General features: G+C 56.5%; 3 protein-coding genes across 7 annotated transcripts; all 3 read left to right on the forward strand.

Moving 5' to 3' along the window:
• Positions 1-298: 298 nt before the first annotated feature.
• Positions 299-4,648, forward strand: NTN5 (netrin 5; the record flags this gene model as incomplete). The annotated part of the gene is made up of 6 exons (XM_081119097.1): positions 299-929; positions 2,650-2,838; positions 2,963-3,112; positions 3,509-3,562; positions 3,718-3,798; positions 4,278-4,648. The coding sequence occupies 6 exons, from the start codon at positions 299-301 to the stop codon at positions 4,646-4,648; spliced, it is 1,476 nt and encodes a 491-aa protein (XP_080975223.1).
• A 4,800-nt stretch (positions 4,649-9,448) lies between these two features.
• Positions 9,449-14,824, forward strand: CA11 (carbonic anhydrase 11). 3 transcript variants are annotated; one of them, XM_081118684.1, is made up of 9 exons: positions 9,449-10,057; positions 10,146-10,220; positions 10,978-11,120; positions 12,575-12,760; positions 12,978-13,073; positions 13,247-13,319; positions 13,410-13,564; positions 13,754-13,919; positions 14,696-14,824. In XM_081118684.1, exons 1-9 carry the CDS (start codon positions 9,991-9,993, stop codon positions 14,719-14,721), a joined length of 987 nt encoding a protein of 328 aa, XP_080974810.1. In that variant the 5' UTR covers positions 9,449-9,990; the 3' UTR covers positions 14,722-14,824. The 3 variants fall into 3 exon arrangements, with proteins under 3 accessions (XP_080974810.1, XP_080974812.1, XP_080974811.1); XM_081118685.1 differs by having other exon boundaries at positions 9,534-10,057; positions 13,431-13,564; XM_081118686.1 differs by lacking the exon at positions 13,754-13,919 and having other exon boundaries at positions 9,451-10,057.
• A 493-nt stretch (positions 14,825-15,317) lies between these two features.
• On the forward strand, positions 15,318-21,168 carry DBP (D-box binding PAR bZIP transcription factor). Of its 3 annotated transcripts, XM_081118687.1 has the most exons (4): positions 15,318-15,969; positions 16,885-17,295; positions 18,885-19,096; positions 20,676-21,168. In XM_081118687.1, the coding sequence occupies exons 1-4, from the start codon at positions 15,831-15,833 to the stop codon at positions 20,889-20,891; spliced, it is 978 nt and encodes a 325-aa protein (XP_080974813.1). In that variant the 5' UTR covers positions 15,318-15,830; the 3' UTR covers positions 20,892-21,168. The 3 variants fall into 3 exon arrangements, with proteins under 3 accessions (XP_080974813.1, XP_080974814.1, XP_080974815.1); XM_081118688.1 differs by lacking the exons at positions 15,318-15,969; positions 16,885-17,295 and adding an exon at positions 17,314-18,188 and having other exon boundaries at positions 20,676-21,166; XM_081118689.1 differs by lacking the exons at positions 15,318-15,969; positions 16,885-17,295 and adding an exon at positions 18,478-18,553 and having other exon boundaries at positions 20,676-21,166.
• Positions 21,169-21,327: the final 159 nt, after the last annotated feature.

Raw genomic sequence — 21,327 nt, forward strand, 5'->3', positions numbered from 1 at the left:
CTGCCCCTTGACACTGACAGATCGCTCTGGGGTGTTAAGCTACGGATTAGTTCAGGCAAAATTCTCGATTTTGCTTGCGTTCTTTCCCCTTTGGGTTGTGTAAACAGTAATTCTCCCCAGATGGAACTATTTTCCTCGCTTAGAAGCAGCCGGGCAGGGGGCATGGGCAGGGCTGGGGGTGGAATTCTGAGGTCCTCAGGAGGTCTGGGGGAGCCTGGGGGAGGCTGACACCTGAGGACAGCTTGAGGCCCTCAGCGAGGCCACTCCTGTCCTCCCAGGTGTTTGCCCTGCTGGGACCATGCCCATGACCTTCGCCCTCTTGCTCCTCCTGAGCCAGGCCACCTCAGACCCATGCTACCATCCAGGGGGCCGCCCCCGCTTCTGCCTCCCACCCGTGACCCAGCTGGCTGGCATGGCGGCCTCCTGTCCCCAGGCCTGCACCTTCTCCACAGGGGCCCAGGTTAGCCCCAGGGCCACCTGCAATGGCAATCTGACCCTGGCCCTGGGGGGCTCCTTCCTCCTGACTTCCGTCAGCCTGCGCTTCTGCACCCCAGGCCCCCCAGCCCTGGTCCTGTCGGCCACCTGGGCCACAGGAGGCCCCTGGAGATCGCTGTGGCGCAGACCTGCCTGGCCTGGGGCCTTGGGGGGGCCTGAAAAGGTGACCTTCCGCACCCCGCCAGGCTCTAAGTCCAGTGTGGTGGCCAGTCATCTCCGAGTGGAGTTTGGGGGCCGGGCAGGGCTGGCAGCAGCTGGAGTGAGAGGACGCTGCCAGTGCCACGGCCATGCCGCCCGCTGCGCTGCCCGCGCCCGGCCCCCCCGCTGCCGCTGCCGCCATCACACCACCGGCCCTGGGTGCGAGAGCTGCCGCCCATCCCACCGAGACTGGCCCTGGCGACCTGCCACACCCTGGCACCCCCACACTTGCCTACGTGAGTTCTGGGCCCACTCTCCCCACCCTCACCCACCACCAGGACCCATGACTCCCTAGCAGCTGGTCCCTTGTCCCTAAGGAGCAGGATGCTCTCTCCCACCCCAGAGCTGCCAGCTCCTTGCTTCTCCCCTCGCTGTTCTCCACCTGGGTCCCCTCTTCACCTCCCCTCACAGCCTCTCACATCTCTGCCTGCCCAGCATCTCTGCCACCCCAGACTTCCAGCTGCCTACCTGCCAATCAGGGGGCTCCTGTCTCTCCCTGACAGGAAAGACTAACATGGCCTGGGGGTGCAGCAGGGCTCATCCTGGGCCTGGGAAGAACCTGGGAGTGGGGGAGGCTGTCCCTCTGAGAATCACCACACCCCCAGGTAGAGCTGGGCACTGTCCTCTAAACCTGAGCAGGAGACCCACAGTGTTGTGATGGAGAAGGGTGGAGGCAGACAGGGTGAGATTAACCCCTGGTGAAGCTGCAGGCTTTATAGCAGTGGTGGCCTAGACCCCTTTCCCATCTGAGTTTTCCAGAGAAAATTAAGGTGACAGGGTCACCCTCAGGTCAGAAAGAATCCAAAGCTCACTAATTACTCACTGATAAGCTGAACAGCATTCCTACCTCTAACGGAGATCCCCACTGAACAGGGGGGAAACCAAGGCTCAGAGAGGGAGAGTCATTTTCCCAAGAACACACAGCTATCTCAGCTCCCTTGTGACCTTCCCACTACTCCTCTGAGTCCTCAGGACCTGCCAGTCCAGGCCTCTCAAACCTCTTACAGTCCAAAACTCCTTCGACCTCTCCAAGGAGTGGTCATGAACCCCCTGCATAGGCATCTCACTCTGGGATTCTTGCTAGAAATACAGATCCCTGGGCCCAGCAGAAGTGCTGGAGGTGGGCCCTGGAATCAGTGTGGTTCTTTTTCAACGTTTTCCCAGTGATTCTGATAAGTAGTAAGATTTGAGAGCCACTGCCTTAGAAAACCTGAAGTGCTCTCAGGTTAATGCACACAATGTCACAGAATCCTGTGAGCTATGTGAGAAGCACTGGAGTGGGGTTGCTAAGAGCACAGACTGGAACCGGAAGGCCTGGATTCCCATCCTGCCTCTGACCACTCTTTAGCTGAGTTACCTTGGTGCAGGTGCCTTCACCTCTCTGTGCCTCAGTTTTCACATCTATAAAATGGGGATGATGATAGCCCCAACCTCACAGAGCTGCTGTGGGAATTCAACACACCAGGCACTCAGCACATGGCACCTGGCACATGGAAGCTCTAAATGGGCAAGTCCATACTCTGTGGCAGGCCCTGTGTTAAGCACTTTATATCTATTAGTTTTTATTTAAACTTCATGAAGCAGATATTATAAATGTCATTTTACAGCAAAGGAAGCTGAGCTACAAAAAGGAGAAGTCATATGCCCAAGAAACACAGTGGGACACGAACACCAGGGTCTGACTCCATAGCCCACGCCCAGAGCTGCCACTCTTCTTTAAGCCCCCTGGTTCCACACAACTGAGGTTCATCAGTCCCCTTGGGTTTACCCGGCTCCAGTCCAGTGCCCCCATTTTAAAGATGAGAATGAAGAGGTTCTGAGATCCAGGCTTAACCAGGTACCCCCTGGCAGTCTCTTTTACATTGTACCCACAGTCTATTTCCTGAGGGCAGTGGGGGGAAAGCTGGGGACAGGAAACAGAAAGCATGGGTCTGATGGGCTCCATCTTGCTCCTAGCCTGTTCCTGCAACCAGCATGCCAGACGCTGCAGGTTCAACTCTGAGCTGTTCAGGCTGTCAGGAGGCCGGAGTGGGGGTGTCTGTGAGCGATGCCGCCACCACACAGCTGGGCGGCACTGCCACTACTGCCAACCAGGGTTCTGGAGGGACCCTAGGCAGCCTATTACCAGCCGCAAAGCCTGCAGGGGTGAGTACAGTCTGGAAAGGAGGCAGGACCAGACACCTGGGTCTGAGGGAGGAGGGGCCTGGGGAATTAGGAAGGAACATCTAGGCCCCAGACACCCCACATTCCAGATCCTCTCTTCATATAGCCTGCCAGTGCCACCCTATTGGGGCAATAGGTGGCACCTGCAACCAGACCAGCGGGCAGTGCTCCTGCAAGTTAGGGGTCACCGGCCTGACGTGCAACCGCTGTGGTCCTGGCTACCAGCAGAGTGGCTCCCCCAGGATGCCCTGCCAGCGTGAGTCCTGAGGGGCCACAAGTCCTAAATGGGGTTGGAATGAGACATCACAGATCTCCAGTAGACAAGTGTGATGAGGGTTCGGTCCCTGGGATGGGAGCTAGAGGCTGGAGGCCAGACTCTGGGTTCTTGGGGAAGTGGGGACTGAAATTCCAGTCTCCTTGGCCTTGGGGAGGAAAAGGTTGAGAGTCTAGACTCCTTGATCTGAGGGAGGAGGGGGCTGGGGGTGCAGACTCCTGGGTCTGAAGGAAGAAGGGGCTAGGGATTGGGACTCAGGTCCTGGGAAGGGCAAAGGATGCTTGCCCTCTTGTGCCTTAAGGGAATAGATGGATGTCTGGGTTGCTTGGGGGGGGGGGGGGCGGATTAAGGTTAAATTTCTCCTTTGGTCTCTCATAGGAATCCAAGAGGCAACAACGACCCTTGCCACGACCTCTAGTGCTTACAGCTCCGGTAAGACAGGCTAGTGTGGAGATCCCTACCAGCAAGAGGGATTGGGATGGGCTGATTGATCCCTGTCCATCAAGATGGAATGTGGGGATGGGCAGGGGCAGAATGCTGTGGTCCAGGCCTCAGGAGCCCACTGCAGACAGCCTGACCCTCCCCAGACCCTCAGTGTCACAACTACTGCAATATCTCGGACACCAGGGTACACATGAGCCTTTGGAGGTACTGCCAACTGGACTATGGTGAGTGGTGGGGAGAAAAAGGCCAGTGGCTGCATAGGTTCCCGATGACATGCCACCCCCTTCTCTGGTCTTCATTTTCTCATCTTAAATGGGAAGGGGTGTTAGACTCTAAAGGGCCCTTCCTAATATAGGACTTAATGCGACAGGAGACAACTGGGAGGTAGGGGCAGTGGAAAGGGGGTGTTCCCTCTCCTCCTATGCCTCCTCTTTCCCTATGTTCTTGGCCTGGCCCAGTTTCACTCTCTCCTTCAGCCTGACATGTCTGAGAGAGAGGTGGCCTCCTGGGGATGGAAGGAGAAGGGGGAACTGGTTGAAGGGAACAGGCCCTTGCCTTGCCTTGCCTACCTCAGGCCCTCTGCCTCCCTTCAAGCGCCCATGTCTGCGCCTCCGCCCCATTCCCACAGACTCACCCTTTCCGACGTGAGGCCGGGACCCGAGGGGGCTCCCAGCTACCCGGCTGAGATCCTTCCTCCCCTCAGTTCTCCACGCACAGGTGCTGGCGTCTGAGGGGGTGGGCCCGGCGTGGCGGCGGCTGGCCTTGCGCGTGCTGGCCGTGTACAAGCAGCCTGCGCGGCCCGTGCGCCGCGGCGGCCAGGAGGCCTGGGTGCCCAGCGCAGACCTGGCCTGCGGCTGCCTGCGCCTGCAGCCCGGCGCCCACTACCTGCTGCTGGGCAGCGCGGCGGGCGGCCCCGGCCCGGACCCCGCGCGCCTGGTCCTCGACCGCCACGGCCTCGCACTTGCCTGGAGGCCTCGCTGGGCCAGGCCTCTGCGGCGCCTGCAGCAGGAGGAGCGAGGGGGCGGCTGCCGCGGCCTGCGGCCTCCAACCCCGAGTCCCGGGCCGGAGCACTAGAGCCCCACCTGCAAGGCCTCGAGAGCCAACCAGTGCACTTAGAATAGACCCTGAGCAGAGACTTTTACCTCGATGGCGCGTCCCTTGAGCCAATCAGATGCCGTGCAGCTCCTGACGTCATTAGCCTGCGCCAGCCCCGTGAGGGCGGCAAGGCCTGTTGACCAAAGGCGACAAAGTGCAAGCGGGACCTTTGGGTCCCTGGCTAGGACATTTGGCCTGAATCCTGTGCAGCTAGTCTCATCAGTAAAGTCTTAAATCTTGAGGAACTTTGGCTACAGACCCCTAATCTGTGCTGGGAAGGTTTCTGAGGGGCAAATGAAGAAGGCCTCTGCTGAGCCCAAGTAGGGCTGCCGCTCCCTGACAAAATAGCCAATCCGGTGAGAAAGCTGATATGACGTCACTAAGTGCTGGCCAAATTGTTGCCTACGGAGCGCGTGAAAGCCAGCAGGCGCGGGTGGCGGCCGAAAAGGCGGGAATGTGTTTCCTTATCAGTTCCAGCTCGTAGAGGCCACCCGCATTCCTTGGCTCATGGCCTCTTCTTCCATCTTCAAAGCTATAAATGGCACACACTTAAAATTTCTTCTGACTCTTCTTTGTCCTCACATCTTTTTCTGGACCACAGCTGGGAAAGGTTCTCTGCTTTCAAAGGCCCATGTGATTAGATGGGACCCACCTAAATCATCCAGAATAATCTCCCCATCTCAAAATCCTTAACCTTCCTAACTTCTGCAAAGTCCCCTTTGCCATGTAAGGTCACATATTCACCAGTTCCAAGAATTAGAGTGTGGACATCTTGGGGGGGCCTACCACAGCTGGACATGGGTGAGCACTAGAATTTTCCACTACATGGCTCTGCTCAAATTTCACAGCATCAGAGAGGCCTACCCTGACCCACTTAACTAAACAGAAGCTCCTACCAATCATTCTCGTTTCTTTGTCCTGTTTTATTATTTTTTTAGCACTTATCAACTGATGTATTAAATATTTGTCATTCTGTTTACCATTTCTCTATCTCTTCCACTAGAATGTGAGCTCCATGGGAGCAGGGATTTTGTTTTCTTCATGGCTGTATCCCTGGTATCTAGAAAGGTGCGTGACACATAGTACATGTTCAATAAATACTTTTTGAAAAACTGATCAATGAATGGTCTAACTTGCAACCCAACTGAACCTGAAGTGATGCCTCAAACATCTGTATTATTAGGAGTCATAGTAAACCCCAAATAACTTTGTCTTAAGACAGAAATTTATTTCTCTTCCATAGAAGAGGTCTGGAGATGGTCAAGCCACCAAGAACCTACTAGCTTTCCTCTCCATCATCTTTAGAACGGTCCTTGTCCCCGTGGTCCAAGATGGCAGACAGTGCTCCAGCCATCACGTCTGTATCCATGCAGCAGAATGGAGGAAGGCAAAGAAAAAAGGCCAAAAGGCCCACACAGCTGACTTATAAGGATGTTTGCCAAAAGCTGCTACACAATTGCTCTGTTCTCATTGGCCAGAAGTTAGTCACATGACCACACCTAGCTGCAAGACAGGTTGGAAACATAGCCTTTGATGCTGGGCTATCTTGCACCCAGCTAAATAGGATGTTTTGGTGACAAGGAAAGAAAAGAGAAAGGATATTTAGGAAAATTAGCTTACAGGGTTTGTGTCAGACCCTCAGCCAATCAGAACCCAGAATATACTATGACATCACGTGGTGCTAGAGCAGATTTTTGGCATTTCCAGGAAAAGAGTGGCTAAGATTGGAAGTAGTTGATGTCTGGCCATGACATTCCATTCCACCTTCTGCTGCCCTGACCCTGGATTGTGTCTGTTTTGTTCCATGCTGTTACCACAGTCCCTAGAACATAATAGGTACTCAATAAATATTTGTTGAATAAAGAGGTGGGTCCTATTTTTTTTTTAATTATTTATTGATTTTGAAAGAGAAAGAGAGAGAAAAGGAGGGAAAGAGAAACATTGATTTGTTGTTCCACCTATTGATGCATTCATTGGTTGATGGTGGGTCCTATTATTATTCCCATTATACAGATGAAGAAATTGAGGCTCCCAGGGGGACTCTGCCTTGAGATGAAGGCAGGGATCAAACCCAGGTGTGTTTGGGTTTGGCCAGAATTCTTAACCACATCTTCAATGAAGAAACTAGCTCAGAGAGGTGAGGAGTCAGCAACCATTACACAGCAAGCAGTTGGCACTCAAATTTAGTCTCTAGAGCTGAGCTGTCCAATACAGGAGCCACATTTCAATTTAAATTAATTAAAATGAAACAAATTTTAAAATTTAACTCTTCAGTCGCATTAGCCACATTCCAAGTGGCTGGTGATCAGCATACCGAACAGAGCAGATACAGAACATTTCCACCATTGCAGAAAGTTCTATCAATGGCACTGTCCCAGGGACCATTTTCATGAAGATCATGGGCTCTGGAGCCAGACTGCCTGGGCTCAAATCCCTCTCTGCCTCTCAGTTTTCTCATCTATAAAATGAGGGTGATGATGATAATAATGGGAAGTAACCCACAGGGCATAGTATGAAGATTAAATGAGTTAATATGTGTATGTCATGGGCTTAGAACAATGCCTGGCACAGAGTAAGGGCCATTTGAGTTTGTTGTCATTAAATACACAGCGGCCACATCTCCCCGAGAAGAGGAGAGCCCAGAGGCTAGGACATAGATCAAGGAGGTTTTTCTGGGCTCCCCAAGGAAGTAGGAGTTGAGAGCAAGGAAAAAGGGGTGAAGAGGCCAAGAGGGGCTGTGGGAACCAGGCAGGCCTGGACAGGCCTGACCCTACTGCCTCCCACCCAGGGACTGGGAAGGTAGGAGATGAAAGTAAGGAGTAGGCAAGCCCCATATGTTCCTCATGGCCCAAACTTTGTTCCCAGCGCCCGAGACCAATAGGCGTGAAATCCACATCTGGGACCCACTTCCAGCATGGTCATTCCCTCTGCCTCGGGCACCAAGCCCAGTCTGTCTGTGCATTAAAATGGAGGCGCCACAGGTGGCTTCCTGAGCTAAGAGGAGGCCCCTGCCTACCTCAGCATTGCTAATGGCTTCCTACAAGAGCAGACTCTGTAGTGCATAAGAGTCTGAGTAGTAATTTGCCCAGCAGAGAACTGGGAAAGAGCCCCAGTTAGAGGCAACCATTTTTGCAAAGGTCCCAAGGCCAAAGGCCAAAGGGCCTGGTGTGGTAAAAGAAGAGAGATGAAGCTGGAAACTAGTGGTGTCTAGATCATGGGGGGCCTCTAGGGCCAGGCTGAGGGCCTGGGTTTTTCCTCAGGGGCACTGGGGAGCTATGGGAGGTCTATGAGCAGGGATGGGAGGCAGAGCCAGTTCTGAGTGAGAAACAGTGAGGTGGATCATTGAGGTGGATCAGCTCACTGGAAGAGCCCAGAGAAAGCCTTGAACTCAGCCTGGAGGTCAGGTAACTTCCCTCAGCTAGACTGCTCCAAAGTTCCCAACCCTCAGAAACCGTAAGACAACAAATGTTTGTTGCTTTAAGCCACTAAATTTCAGGGCAGTTTGTTATGAGGCAATGGGTAATTAATACACACCTTTCTTTCTCGTGCTCTCTCGTCTCCATTTCTGCGCTCTCTGGGTGTCTCTGTCTCCTCCATCTCTAGGTCCTTAAACGTCCATTTCCAGTGCTCTGTCCTTGCTGCCTCTTTCTGATGCCCTTATGGGCAGTTTGTCTGTCTCGGGGCCTGCCTCCCTCTGCGTGGGCCTGTGTCTCTGCCTCCCTCTGCGTGGGCCTGTGTCTCTGCCTCCGTTCCTCCCTGCTGAGATCTCTTTCTCTGCCCGAATATCTCTGTTTACAGATGTGCTCGCGTGCCCGCCTCTCCTCTCCGGCCTCTGTCCCTGGCTCCAGGTGTGTTTCTGCGCCTCTGTCTGTCTGTCCAGGGTTTGCTGTGCCCCCGTCTCTCTCTCTTCTTTCTGTTTCGGTCTCTCCGCACCCGCTCCTGCCGGGCAGCCTGTTTTTCCATCTCTAACCTGCGAGTGGGTGTCTGCCTCTGGGTCTCTCTGCTTCTCTCTCTCTCTGTGTGTCTCTATGTCTGTCCCCCGAGCGTCTGCATCTTCTCCCCGCCTCCGTCCGCAGCTCATCCTGGGTCGCCGCCTCTGTCCCTCTCTCTCTCACTCAGTGCGTGTGTCTCCTCCCATCTCCAGCCCGCCATCTCCCTCCGCCACGTCTCTCCGCAGCTACCCCAGGCTCCCCTTCCCTTCCAGCGCCCCCGCACCCCGCGACCTCCCCGCCGCGCGCGCCCGGGCCTTCCCCGCTCGTCCTCCCCGCCCCTCGCTCCCTCTCCTGGTCTCTGCCTCCCCCTCCTGGTCAGCGGCCCTCACCGCACCGCAGTCCCCCAGGGGATCCCCAAGCCGGGTTAAGGCAGCCCCTGGTGGAGGCTGGAGGGGAGCACCCCGCGGGGGCTGCGGGCGCTGGTGCAGGTCCCAGTCAGGGTCTCCGAGAGCAGGGGGACCCCGGCTCCTCCGGGGTCAGGGCGCTGAGCACGCAGACCTGGGAGGCTTCTCCCAGCTCCACCTTAAGCGCCCCCCTTCCCCCTCCTGCGGAGGATGGGAACTGCCAGCTCCGGCCCCAGGTGTCCGGCCCCCCCTCCCCCCCCACGGCCCCCGCGACCCCTCGAGGTATCCAGCCCCTTGGGCACCACACACACACACACACACACACACACACACACACACACACACACACACCAGCCCGAGGAGTGTTCGCTGCTGTGAGAGCACCCGCCCCCGCCCCCCAACAACCACAAAAAAATTAAATAACGCTGAGAGAAGGAGGGGGAGGAGGGAGGAAGGGACAAGAGAGAAGAGAGAGACAGAGAAACAGAAGAGGCAGGAGAGGAGGAGGGAGAGAGAAGCTTAGGGGGGGAGAGAGGAGGTAAAGAGGGAGAGAAGGGAAAGAAGAGGCAGGAGCAGAGGAGGGAGAGAGAGGGAGGGGGAGGTGAGAGAAGCAGGATGGGGACGTGGAGTTAGGTGGTTTGGGAGAGCTTAATGAAAAGAGCCAAGAGGGGGTGTGGGTTAGAAACCGAGAGGTAACCTCAGGCAGAAGCAGCAGGCAGAGAGAGGAGTAGAAAGATCAGGAGGCAGAGGGAGGCTGGAGGGCTGGGGGAAGGCGAGGAAGGAGGAGAGGCAGAGGGAAGGAGAGAGGAGTGGGTTGGGGGGATCTCAGTCCGCGGCTGGCTTGGTATTTGGGGAGCCGGGACTCCCCGTGGGGAGAAGAGGAAGGCTGGGAGTCCTGGAGGGACAAGGTCCCACAGAGAAGAGAGGGAAGAGCTGAGAGAGGGGCCGTGGCACTGGGGAGGGGTCTCCCAGAGGCCTCCGGGGGATGGGCGGTGCAGCCAGTCTGAGCGCCCCTGGAGCGCTGGTACTCTGGGCTGCACTGGGGGCGGCAGGTAAGGCCTGGGGTCGGGGCTGGAGCTCCTGAGGGAGGGACGGGGGTGGAGGTGCCAAGGAGAGGGGTTCAGGCTTCTCTCTCCCCAGCTCACATCGGACCTGCACCTGACCCCGAGGACTGGTGGAGCTACAAGGATAATCTCCAGGGAAACTTCGTGCCAGGTGCAGCCAGGGAGGGGACCCAGCAGTCCGGCCCGGGGCACCTCCTTCCTCGGACCCAGGAACCCTCTCCTCCCCGGGAGTCTCAGCCCCTCCCTTTATCCCTCTGGAGTCCAGTCCAGCCTCTGAACCTCAGTGGCTCACCATGGGACATTATACATGCGCATTTCAAGTAGTGAGTGGGAGTGAGTGGAAGGAAGGGGGGAGGGATGTGGAAGAGTGTGAGTGTGTGTGTGTGTGTGTGTGTGTGTGTGTGTGTGTGCAGGGAAAGCGGCGGGCAAGTCCTGGCTCCTGCTAGGAACCAGAGGCTCAGTGACCCCCTCCCCTGCCTTGTCCAGCCCTCTCTTGCAACTCCTCTCCCCAGTACATTCATTATCCAGCTGTGCAGCAGGGGAGACTGAAAGAACTACAACTCCCATAGGCTCTGGGGCAGACTCGCAGTGAATGAATAGGCTGGCAGCCCTAGGGCCTGCTGGGAGTTGTAGTTCCTTCCCTAATGACTTCATTTAAGATCGGTTCGATCAAGGAGAGTTTTCGCAGTATTAGAGGGTCTTAGGAAACTCCGCCAAGATTCTTCTAGGACCCAGGATTCTGGATCCCAGCCCCCTTCTCCCTCAGATCCAGGAGTCCAGGTCCCCAGCCCTTCCTCTCCTGGGATCCAGGAGTCCAGACCACAGCCTTCTCCGCAGATGCCAACATTGGGATCCAGTCGGTATTTCTGACTCCCTTTGCTCTGCCTTGCCTCTTCCCCTGCCCCTAGGGCCTCCGTTCTGGGGCCTGGTGAACGCAGCCTGGAGTCTGTGTGCGGTGGGGAAGCGGCAGAGCCCCGTGGATGTGGAACTGAAGAGGGTTCTTTATGACCCCTTCCTGCCGCCACTGAGGCTCAGCACTGGGGGAGAGAAGGTAAGGGGACTGGCGGGGGGGGTTACCAAATCCACTGGGGTGGGCATGAGTGGAGGCTGGGGTGGGCCCTGAGGTGGGAGGCCAGCCTTGGGGAATCAGGGCTACATGCTGGGTGAAGAGGAGGCCCCTTCCACCCTAAAATGGGTCACCCTCCCCACACATGGCTCACTGGTCTCCCCATCTCTGTAGAAACAATGGTAAAATGATGTTTCCCACACCAGTCATTGTCTTAAAAGCTTGTTAAGCCCTCTAATCCTCACAGCAACCCCATGAAATTGGTTCTAATATTATCCTTATTTTATAGATGCAGAAACTGAGGCACAGAGAGGTTAAGTTATTTGCCTGAGGTCACACAGCTAGAGGTGCGAGCACTGGGACTCAAACCCAGGCAGCATTGTCCCAGCTTCCATGCTCTTGCCCATTTTGCAGTACCATTTCTCATAAGAGCCAGCACCACTCTTCACTCACCTTCCCTAGCTAAAGGCCTTGCAGCCATTCCCTTCCTGTTTTCTCCCTCATTCCCATTTGCAAAGTGGCCCTTCAGTCTCCCTGCTGAGTATCTTTCAAATCCTTTCACTTCTTGTTTCTGCCACTGCTCCCACCATAGTCTTGCACCTGGGCTGGTGCCATAGCTTCCTTGCTGGCCTGCCTCTCTGCCTCCTGCAATCCATTCTCCACTCTACAGCTAGAGAGATGTTTAAAAACACAAACCAGATCCCATACCTCTCCTGTTCAAAATCCTTCTCTCAGAATAAGTAATAATAGCAAACACTTGCCTGGCACTGTGTTATATATACTCAATTATTTAAATAAAAATACAAAACACCCCATAATTGCACATCTGGCTCCCATCACCATTCTCTCCTTTGCTCATGGCTCTGGCCCCACTGGCCTCTTCACTGTCACTAAAATAGTCCACCTCAGGGCCTTTGCACTTGCTGTTCCCTCCTCCTGGAATGCCCTTCTCCTTGCTCTTTGAAACTAACCCCTACTAACCTTTTAGGTCTCCATTCAAATGTCTCCTCCTCATGGAAGCCTTCCCTGACCTCCCCATCCACTTTAATCTAGGCCAGATTTTCCATTACACTTTCTCATAACCCCCAGCTCTTCCAAGCTGGAGCATAGGATATAATTAATTAAGCAGTTACTCATGTGAATCAGTATTTATTGTCTGTTTCTGCCCAATCAGAACACAGCTTCATGAGGCCCAGGATTGTTTACTTGTTCATTGTCTCTTCCTGTTATCCATGGCACATAGTAGCAACTCAATAAATATTTAATTAAGTAAATTCACCAACATTGAGCACCTGCTATGGACCAGCACAGAGCCTAGAAAGTCACTGGTGCTCAAACTAGGCTGAATGATTAAATGCTTGTTGGAAGCGGGAAATGCAGGAGTGGAAATGGGAGGAAAGAGATCTGTGTCCCCATGTCACCTTCCACTTCTCCCACAGCTCCGGGGAACTCTGTATAACACTGGTCGCCACGTGTCTTTCCTGCCTGCACCCCGGCCTGTGGTCAATGTGTCTGGGGGTCCCCTCCTTTATAGTCACCGACTCAGTGAACTTCGGCTGCTATTTGGAGCACGTGATGGAGCTGGCTCTGAACACCAGATCAACCACCAGGGCTTCTCTGCTGAGGTGCTGGCCACTGACTTCTGACCCTTGCCCCAATCGACCCAATTCCTCCCACCTCACCCTCCACTTAATGCCTCAGCAAATCATCCCCAACAGAACTGCACCCCCCCCCCCCCGCACTAATCCTTAACCTGACTTGAGACTCCCAAAGGCACAGAGCTGCACCCATTCTCTCCTCCCCTTCTGCTGGGGAACCCCACTCCCTGTATTTCCCTCCCAGGTGCAGCTCATCCACTTCAACCAAGAACTCTATGGGAACCTCAGCGCTGCTTCCCGGGGCCCCAATGGCTTGGCCATTCTCAGCCTCTTTGTCAATGTGAGCCCAGGCAAGATTCGGGGGAGGGAGAGAAGGGCTGGGCACTGAACTCTGGGGTCTGAGGAAGAGGGAGGCTGGGAGGCCCAGACTCCTGGATATTGGGGGAGGAAGGGATGGGAGGCTTGGATTTCTGGGTTCCTACCTCCTCACCTCGCATACCCCTACCCACACAGGTGGCTGGCAGCTCAAACCCATTCCTCAGCCGCCTCCTTAATCGTGATACCATCACCCGCATCTCCTACAAGAGTAAGTTCATGGTGCATTGGGGAGGGGGGGGTGCACATGAGGGGAGCTCAGAGGGGAATCCCTTTTCACTGTGGCATAATATGCCCACAGATGATGCCTACTTTCTTCAAGACCTGAGCCTGGAGCTTCTATTCCCGGAATCCTTTGGCTTCATCACCTATCAGGGCTCTCTCAGCACCCCACCCTGCTCTGAGACTGTCACTTGGATCCTCATTGACCGGGCCCTGAATATCACCTCCCTCCAGGTGACCCTTGGTCTACCCTACCAGCCCCCCCTTGCCTCACCCACCCTCCTTCCCATGTTGACTGGAAACTGCAAAGGTCAGGGTCAGATGACCCTTGGGGCTGGGGTGGAGCTGAGTAAGGCCCCTCTCATCCACTCCCTGGGACAGGACTTCCTGTGTGACGTCACCACCCCTCCCCTCCCGTGGCAGATGCATTCCCTGAGACTCCTGAGCCAGAATCCTCCATCCCAGATCTTCCAGAGCCTCAGCGGTAACGGCCGGCCCCTACAGCCCTTGGCCCACAGGGCCTTGAGGGGCAACAGGGACCCCCGGCACCCCGAGAGGCGCTGCCGAGGCCCCAACTACCGCCTGCATGGTATGGTCCAGTCTGCACCCCCCACCACATCTTGGTCTAACCCCCCTATGTGTCTCCCCTTGGTCTGTCAGTATGATAAAGTCCTACCCTCTGCTGCTGCTGTATGGTCCAGCCTCCTGAGTTCTCAATCGCTCCCCCCCACCCATGTGTCAACGTGCTACAGTCCACCTCCCCACCATAGACCATCGCTGGTCCATGATTTGTCTTTCCTCTTCGCTGCTTGTAACTTGCAACTTGGTATATATCCCAAGATCCAGGGTTTCTTTACGGTACGAATAACTATTGGTCCGTTGTTCTTATTACTATGGCTTTCCAAAGTGGTAGAATCCAGATCCATTTTCTGTTTCCATGTGGTATAACCCTATGCTGTTCCATAACCTGACAGCTCCCCCCTACCTAGAATCAAATGGTTCAGTCTCCTTCCCTTCCTACTCCCTCCTCTCGGTTCAGCCCTGAGATCTAAACCGCCACCCCTCTGGCTTCTCAAACATGGTACAGTCCAGGTCCCCCCTCCGCTCAAAAATACGTTCACGTAGTTCAGCCAGATGCTGAAACTGAACGTCCCTATTCTACCTTCCTGCTGCCTCTCTGCGGCTCGGCCCACTGCCGGACCATTTCTCCCAGCTTCTCAACCTGGTATATTCCGATTCCCCCTTCTCAGCCTCCGGGTGGTAGAGCCCTACGCGGCCCAGCCCCCGCCCCCTGCACGCCCCCTGCGCAGTCCATCCTACCGTGCCCTAAACTAACGTCCGCAATCGGTGTCGTATGTCTTACAGTGGATGGTGCCCCCCACGGTCGCTGAGACTCCCCATCGAGGATTGCGCCTGCCCTTCCCAACCCTACCCAAGAGAGGAGGGGAGTCACCCCGAAAACAAAGCTATTAAAGGGACCGAATACTTCCTGTTTCTCAGTGGTCTGATTCTAGGCGCGGCCGGCTATTGGAGAATAGCGACTTTCTTCTAGAAACCAATTTCCCTTTTGCTAAACCTCACTATTCGGGTTTTGGCTTCCTGTTTCCCAAACAGTCGTTTGGATATGCGGCTCCTTTAAGCCGCCCCTTTCCTCCCCCCTTACCCACTCTCCAGGTCAGGCAGCACGCGCAGAGCCATGTGCTTCCTCCTCCCGCCTGCCTCATTGGCTCGAACTGGGTCACGGTCCCGCCCCCAGCTCCGTCTCCATTGGCCAAATGTAGGTCAGGGTCCCGCCTCTCACCCAAAGGCCAGGCAACTTCACGCACTGGGCCCCTCCTGCATCCCGGGCCTTGGCGGATCCAGGGGCCCCATTGGCTGTGCGTCTCGAGGGGTAGGGACGCAATTGGCCAGCACTTTCAGCCCGAGGGAGGCACGGGGCTGAGGTGCCTGGCCCAGGAGGCTGGCGGGGCAGGGCATGCGCGGGCGGGGGCCGAAAGGAGGGGTGTTCGCTGAGGCATCGGGTGTTTTGGTTTGGCATTTTTTTTTCCGCGAAAGAAGTTTGCTTTGGCCACGCCTCAAGGCAGCCGCCTCCTCCTGCCCCCTCCCCCGCCCCTCCGCGCACACCTCTTGGTGCAGATTGCAAAGCGCCTTCGGTTGAGAGCTGCCGATTTTGAAGAGCCAGGCTCGCCCACCTTGTAGAAGGAGCGCCTCGAGTCCCCATAAACCCTCTGTTGCAAAGAGCTGGCTGCCTGATTTGATCACTCCCTCACCCAGACTGCATGGTCTCCTGGGACCCTCTAGAGTTGCACGTTTCTGCAGCGAGGACTGCAAATCACCGTCGCTCCTAGGATTTGCACTGTTCTGGATACTGGAATCTTGCAAGCTACGCTCGCCCGCCCCTGGGCAGACACTCGCCCGAACCACAGGAGTGTACCGCTGACTGGCAGGCCAGCTCTTCGCCTCTCTATGAGCCCGTAAGCCTGCGGGCAGGTGCCCGGCGATGGCGCGGCCCGTGAGCGACAGGACCCCGGCCCCCCTGCTGCTGGGCGGCCCGGCCGGGGCCCCCCCTGGCGGGGGAGCGCTGCTTGGGCTGCGGAGCCTTCTGCAGGGGACCAGCAAGCCCAAAGAACCAGCCAGCTGTGAGTTCTAGCCCCCACCTCGCCCAACTCAGACACCCTACTCCCTTAGGGACTCAGGTGCTGGGGAGGGGGGTCCACAGCTACCCTCTACGTTCGGAGAAAACATCCTCCTAACCTTTACCCATTTAACTTAAGGTGTTTAGGTCCCCAGATCTCTCAGCACCCACGACCCAAAAGTGCCGGCCCTCAAGCCCGTCAAGCCCAAGGACCCAGGAGTCCAGGCCCCCCTCCCCCCCAGTGTCCTCATCCCGGAGGACCCAAGAATCTAGGCCCCATCCCCCTCTTCCCTTTGGTTCCGAGAGTCTGGACCCCTGGGGTCCAGGGAGGAGGGAGGGGGTGTGTCTGATGCTCACACGGTAGTGACACGGGCTTGGGCGGGGCCTCTTGGGGTCACATGGAGTCTAGGGATGAGGAATGTGCCCCAGGAATAGAGCCCCTTCCTGTCCCTTACAGAGTGTGGGGGCAGGGAGGCCGGGGTACAGTGCGCAGTGGGGGGTAGGTTACAGAGGAATCACAGAGCCTTCTTTTTTCTCTCCTGTCCAACCCTCCACCTACCTCTGTCTGAACTTCCGTCCCTCTTCTATATCTGTCCCTTACCGGGTCTCTGTCCCTATCTCTCTCTGCATCTCTGACCTCCCCTCTTTCTGAGTTTCTCTCCCTCTCTCGGTCTCTGTCCCCCTCTCTGTGTATCTGCCGCCCCCGTCTCTGACCTTTCTCTATGGGTCTTTTTCCCTCTCCGAGTCTCTGTCCCCTCCCTCTCCGGTCTCTCCCCAACCCCGTCTGTCCCCTCTTTTTCTGGATCTCCGTCGTGTGGGTCTCTGTCCTCCCTTTGCTCTTGTCTCTCTGACTCGGGGTCTCTTCTCCATGTCTACCTTCCTCTCCCTCCCTGCCCTGCCCGGTCTTCCTGGCCCCCAGGTCTCCTGAAGGAAAAGGAGCGCAAGGCGGCTCTGCCGGCAGCCACGGTTCCCGGGCCGGGCCTGGAGACGGCGGGCCCGGCGGATGCCCCAGCTGGGGCGGTGGTGGGCGGCGGGTCCCCCCGGGGGCGCCCGACGGCCACGCCTGGCCCGAGTCTGTTAGCGCCGCTGCTGTGGGAGCGGACGCTGCCCTTCGGCGACGTGGAGTACGTGGATCTGGACGCCTTCCTGCTGGAGCACGGGCTCCCACCCAGTCCGCCGCCCCCCGGTGGCCCGTCACCCGCACCCTCGCCCGTGCGCACGCCCGCACCCTCCCCGGGGCCAGGCTCCTGCGGCTCGTCTTCTCCTCGCTCCTCGCCGGGGCACGCCCCCGCCCGGGCTGCCCTGGGGGCCGCGGGCGGCCACCGCGCAGGTGCAGCGGCTGGGGCAGGGCCCTGGGTGGGCGGGACTCAGTTTTCAGTGGCGGGGCTGCGCGACACCCGGGGCCAGTCGGTGGGAGTAGGCCCGCGCTCCTGGATTCTGGACCCCTAGTTGAGAGATGTTGGGAGAGATCAGATTTGTGTCCCCTAGTGGATCAACGACTAGGTCTCCAGGATCCGTAAGAAAGGAGTGACTTAGGGCCCCGAATTCCAGGAAGTCTGCCTAGTGGGGCGGTAGTGTGGACTTTTCTGTGGGATGTGGGGACTCGTGGAACCGGGACTAGGAGCCCAGAATACCAGAGTTATATAGTGAGAAGTGGACTGTACCCCCATATTCTGGGCGCGGGAACTGGTGGAACTGGGATAGGACGGAACTCCTAGACCCTCTACTGGGGAGGTGAGGGCTGGGCACAGACTTAGGTTTCTCCACACATAAGGGACTGCCAGCTCTGGTTTCTGGGTACCCCTTCGGAGAGGGGCTAAGACCCCAGGCCCTGCAGGCCAGCAGGGGGGAGAAGGCCGAGGATCTTCATTCTAGGTCCTCTATTGGGGTGAGGGTCGAGCTTCCTATATTGCAGGCAGAGGAGGGGCCTAGGATCCCAGAATCGTGTGCACTCCAGTGGAGAGTGATTAGGGCCTTGGGGAGAAGATGGAGGGAGCCGGTTCTCCTGTGTTCCCCAGAGAGCAGGGGGGACTGGATCCTTGGAGGTTGAGAGGTTCGAGCTGAGAGACCCGAGGGAGCAAGAGGAAAGATGTGCTCCCTCTGGCATCTTGGGGTCTCCAGGGTCGGGCAGCAGGTCGTGGATTCCTGGACACACCTGCCACTGGTCCGACCTCCGGGCAGAACCAGGGCCCTCCCCCTCCCAGCCGCACACTCCCGCGCCACGTGAGTCCTCCCCTAACCTCCTCCGTGCTTCGCGCGCACGCGCGGTCACGCGCGAGGGGGCGGGGCTTGGGGAACGTGAGGGCGCCCGTGGCCGGCGGGGTGGGGAGGCCGAGTGGGGAGGAAGCAGGCGTCGGCACGTGACTAGGTCCTGAACTGGTGTCCTCAGCTGACCCTGCTTGCTGGTCCTTAAAGGCACAGGCCGCCTGCCCCTCTTGAACCAACTGCCTGGGATCGCAGAGCCCTTTCCGTTTCTCTTCCCTAACTCCTGAGAGCTATTAGTTCTTAAGAGGTTTTTAAGGTCTTTTCAGCGCATTGGATTCCTTTTTCCTGAACAGCTTGGAGTCTAGGTGTTGGTCAGGGATTCGGTAAGGATTCAGGCTAGTCTAGGGGGATGAAGCTAACACAGACTCTGAAGGCCTGAGATTTTAGAAGCAATAGCTCAGACTCAAGTGTAACTTAGGGCAAGTTAGGTAATGATTGGGCCAGTTTCCCCGTTTGTGAAAGGAGCTCGTTCCATGATTTCTAAGCATCTATGGCTTAGGGAACCTTCATATTTTATATTAGGGAGGTTGATCCCTGGCAAACTTTATGTTAGCCTTCATTGTGGTGGATATGATACCTGAGTAGGGGATAGCATCTGGGAACCTCCTCCCCCAAATAACTACACACTCAGGTGATATATTCTATTTCCCCAAGGCCTGACCTCTCGGGACACACCCAGCCCTGTGGACCCAGATACCGTGGAGGTGCTGATGACCTTTGAACCTGACCCCGCTGATTTAGCTCTGTCAAGCATTCCCGGCCATGAGACCTTTGACCCTCGGAGACATCGCTTCTCAGAGGAGGAACTTAAGCCCCAGCCCATCATGAAGAAGGCGAGGAAGATCCAGGTGCCAGAGGAACAGAAGGTGAGCTCCACCAGATGTAGGACACAGGCTTGGCCAGTACAGCCCCCACAGCCAGGGTTCCTCACAGTCAGGCCTTGGTTCTTACTAGGATTAGCTCTCAGGTTCTCCTACAGCCAAGGATCAGTCCTCCTTAGCCATGTGGTGCAAGGGGTCAAAGTTTTGGGCTTAAGATTTATGAAGATAGTATAATTATGGGACAGACTCAGCCAGCCCTGCTGGACCAGTTGTAGACTTGGAGCTTCTGTCATCCAAACCCAAACCCTTCAGTGGGGCAGGCAGGCTTCAGGCTCTGTCAGGCTCAGATGCTAAGGACAGCATTTTTTAGCAGTAGGGTATCAGTCTGTCTCTTAGCAGCCAGCCAGCCAGGCCGGGGCTTGTCTTTTGATCTCTGATTTGAGGCATCCTTTGGGGTGATCACATCAGCCTAGGATGCAGACTTTGCCAGTCCTCTAGACCTTATTTCCTGGGTCTAAACTGCCTCATAGGCAAGAGGCCTCAGGTTCCGATTGGCAGCCAGGGCCATATTCTGATTTGGGTGCTTTGGGCAGTGACTGCATCTTTCTAGCACTTGGCCTCCCAATTCTGGGGTCTCCCCTAACAAGAGGTCCCTGGGCTTCTCTCAAAAGACTTTGCCATACCTTCATGCAAGACACAACTACTCAAAGCAGCTAGGACCGGCCTACAAGCCCAATCTAGATCAGTGATTTCTCCTGACAGAGGGCCCTGTTGCAAGGGACTGGATTTGCCCTAGCAAGCAGGAACTAGGCTTTAATTAAATGGGGGTCAAGAGGCATCTTTCAGAACTCTGGGTGCTCCTTGGTAAGAAGTGGTCCTCCTCCTCAACCCAATTCCAGGACTAGAAACCCTGGGCATAGTCACGTGGGGAGGTCTCAAGATAGCTCCTTCACTAAAGGACAACTCTTCAAGCCACCAGGACCTGTTGGGTAGGGGGCAACTCCCTGGCCTCTATTCAAGGCCAGTAGGTCAGAAACCAGCTGCAGTCTTTGGGACCACTTAGACTTTACTTTTGTTTGATGAGGAGGGATGAAGTTGCCTTGGCAACCAGGTCCAAAGGGACTAGCTCTGAGATTTTATGGGACATCAAATCCCACCACTAGGGAGGCTAGACTTTCCTTAGCAACCAGGATCTGGAAAGGTAATGTATAGGGCAATGCTTTTCACTGGGATCTCTCATGCCCTGAAGGCCCTGTTGCTAGGGAACAAGCATCCTTGCAGCCAGGAGCAAACTGCAGGCCCTTTGTCAAGTGAGGAGGGTGGGGTCTGCTTTGCACACTGGAGATTTGAAGCCCAGTTGTTTGGGGTGGAGGCCTCTCATGCCTTAGCTGTTGCTAGGGGCCTGCTCTCCTTAGCAACCAGGGCCCTAGAAGGGCAGACTCCTGGGTACCTATCTCAGGGGAGACCCGGTATCCTTTAGGCTCCACTGCTGGGCAAGGAGCCGTGAAGGTCCTTTAGATTCTCTCTGGTCCTTGAAGGAACAAGCAAAGCCACTCCTCCCTTCTCTCGCTGTGTCGGGGGAGCCCCTCGGGACCTCAGTGCTTTCCCACCTCCGCACCCCCAGGACGAGAAGTACTGGAGCCGGCGGTACAAGAATAACGAGGCAGCCAAGCGGTCCCGCGACGCCCGGCGGCTTAAGGAGAACCAGATATCGGTGCGGGCGGCCTTCCTGGAGAAGGAGAACGCTCTGCTGAGGCAGGAGGTGGTGGCCGTGCGCCAGGAGCTGTCCCACTACCGTGCTGTGCTGTCCCGCTACCAGGCCCAGCACGGAGCCCTGTGAGGCTGCCCCCACCCGGCGGAGCTCTACTCTGCCTCACTCAGACTTGCGCCCTGACACCCTATTCCCTCCCCATCCTGTGGTCCACGGGCGGGCCAGCTGGGTGCCCCAGGGATGTGATGATGCAGATAAATACATTTATATTTTTAAGAAAAAGCGAGCCTCCCCCCTCCCTTGAGGGGGCGGGGAGGGTCCTCTGTGTGTGCCCATGGCACGTCAGGGACCCCACCCTCCCATCGCCTCCGTTAACACTATCCTGAATAAATCTTGATAACCTTAGAGCCAGCTGTCGTGGGGAGGAGGCAGCTCCCTGGCCCCAGTTCAAGGCCAGGGGGTCACACTGGCCACAGTCTGTGGGCAGGTCTGGGCTCCAGGCCATGAAAGTCAGGAGCTCCTGGAAGTCTGATCCCTCCCACAGGCTGCCGGATAGAGGCAGTGG

This window comes from Miniopterus schreibersii (assembly GCF_964146895.1).
Source record: "Miniopterus schreibersii genome assembly, chromosome: 18".
In the NCBI taxonomy this organism is placed as follows: Eukaryota; Metazoa; Chordata; class Mammalia; order Chiroptera; family Miniopteridae; genus Miniopterus; species Miniopterus schreibersii.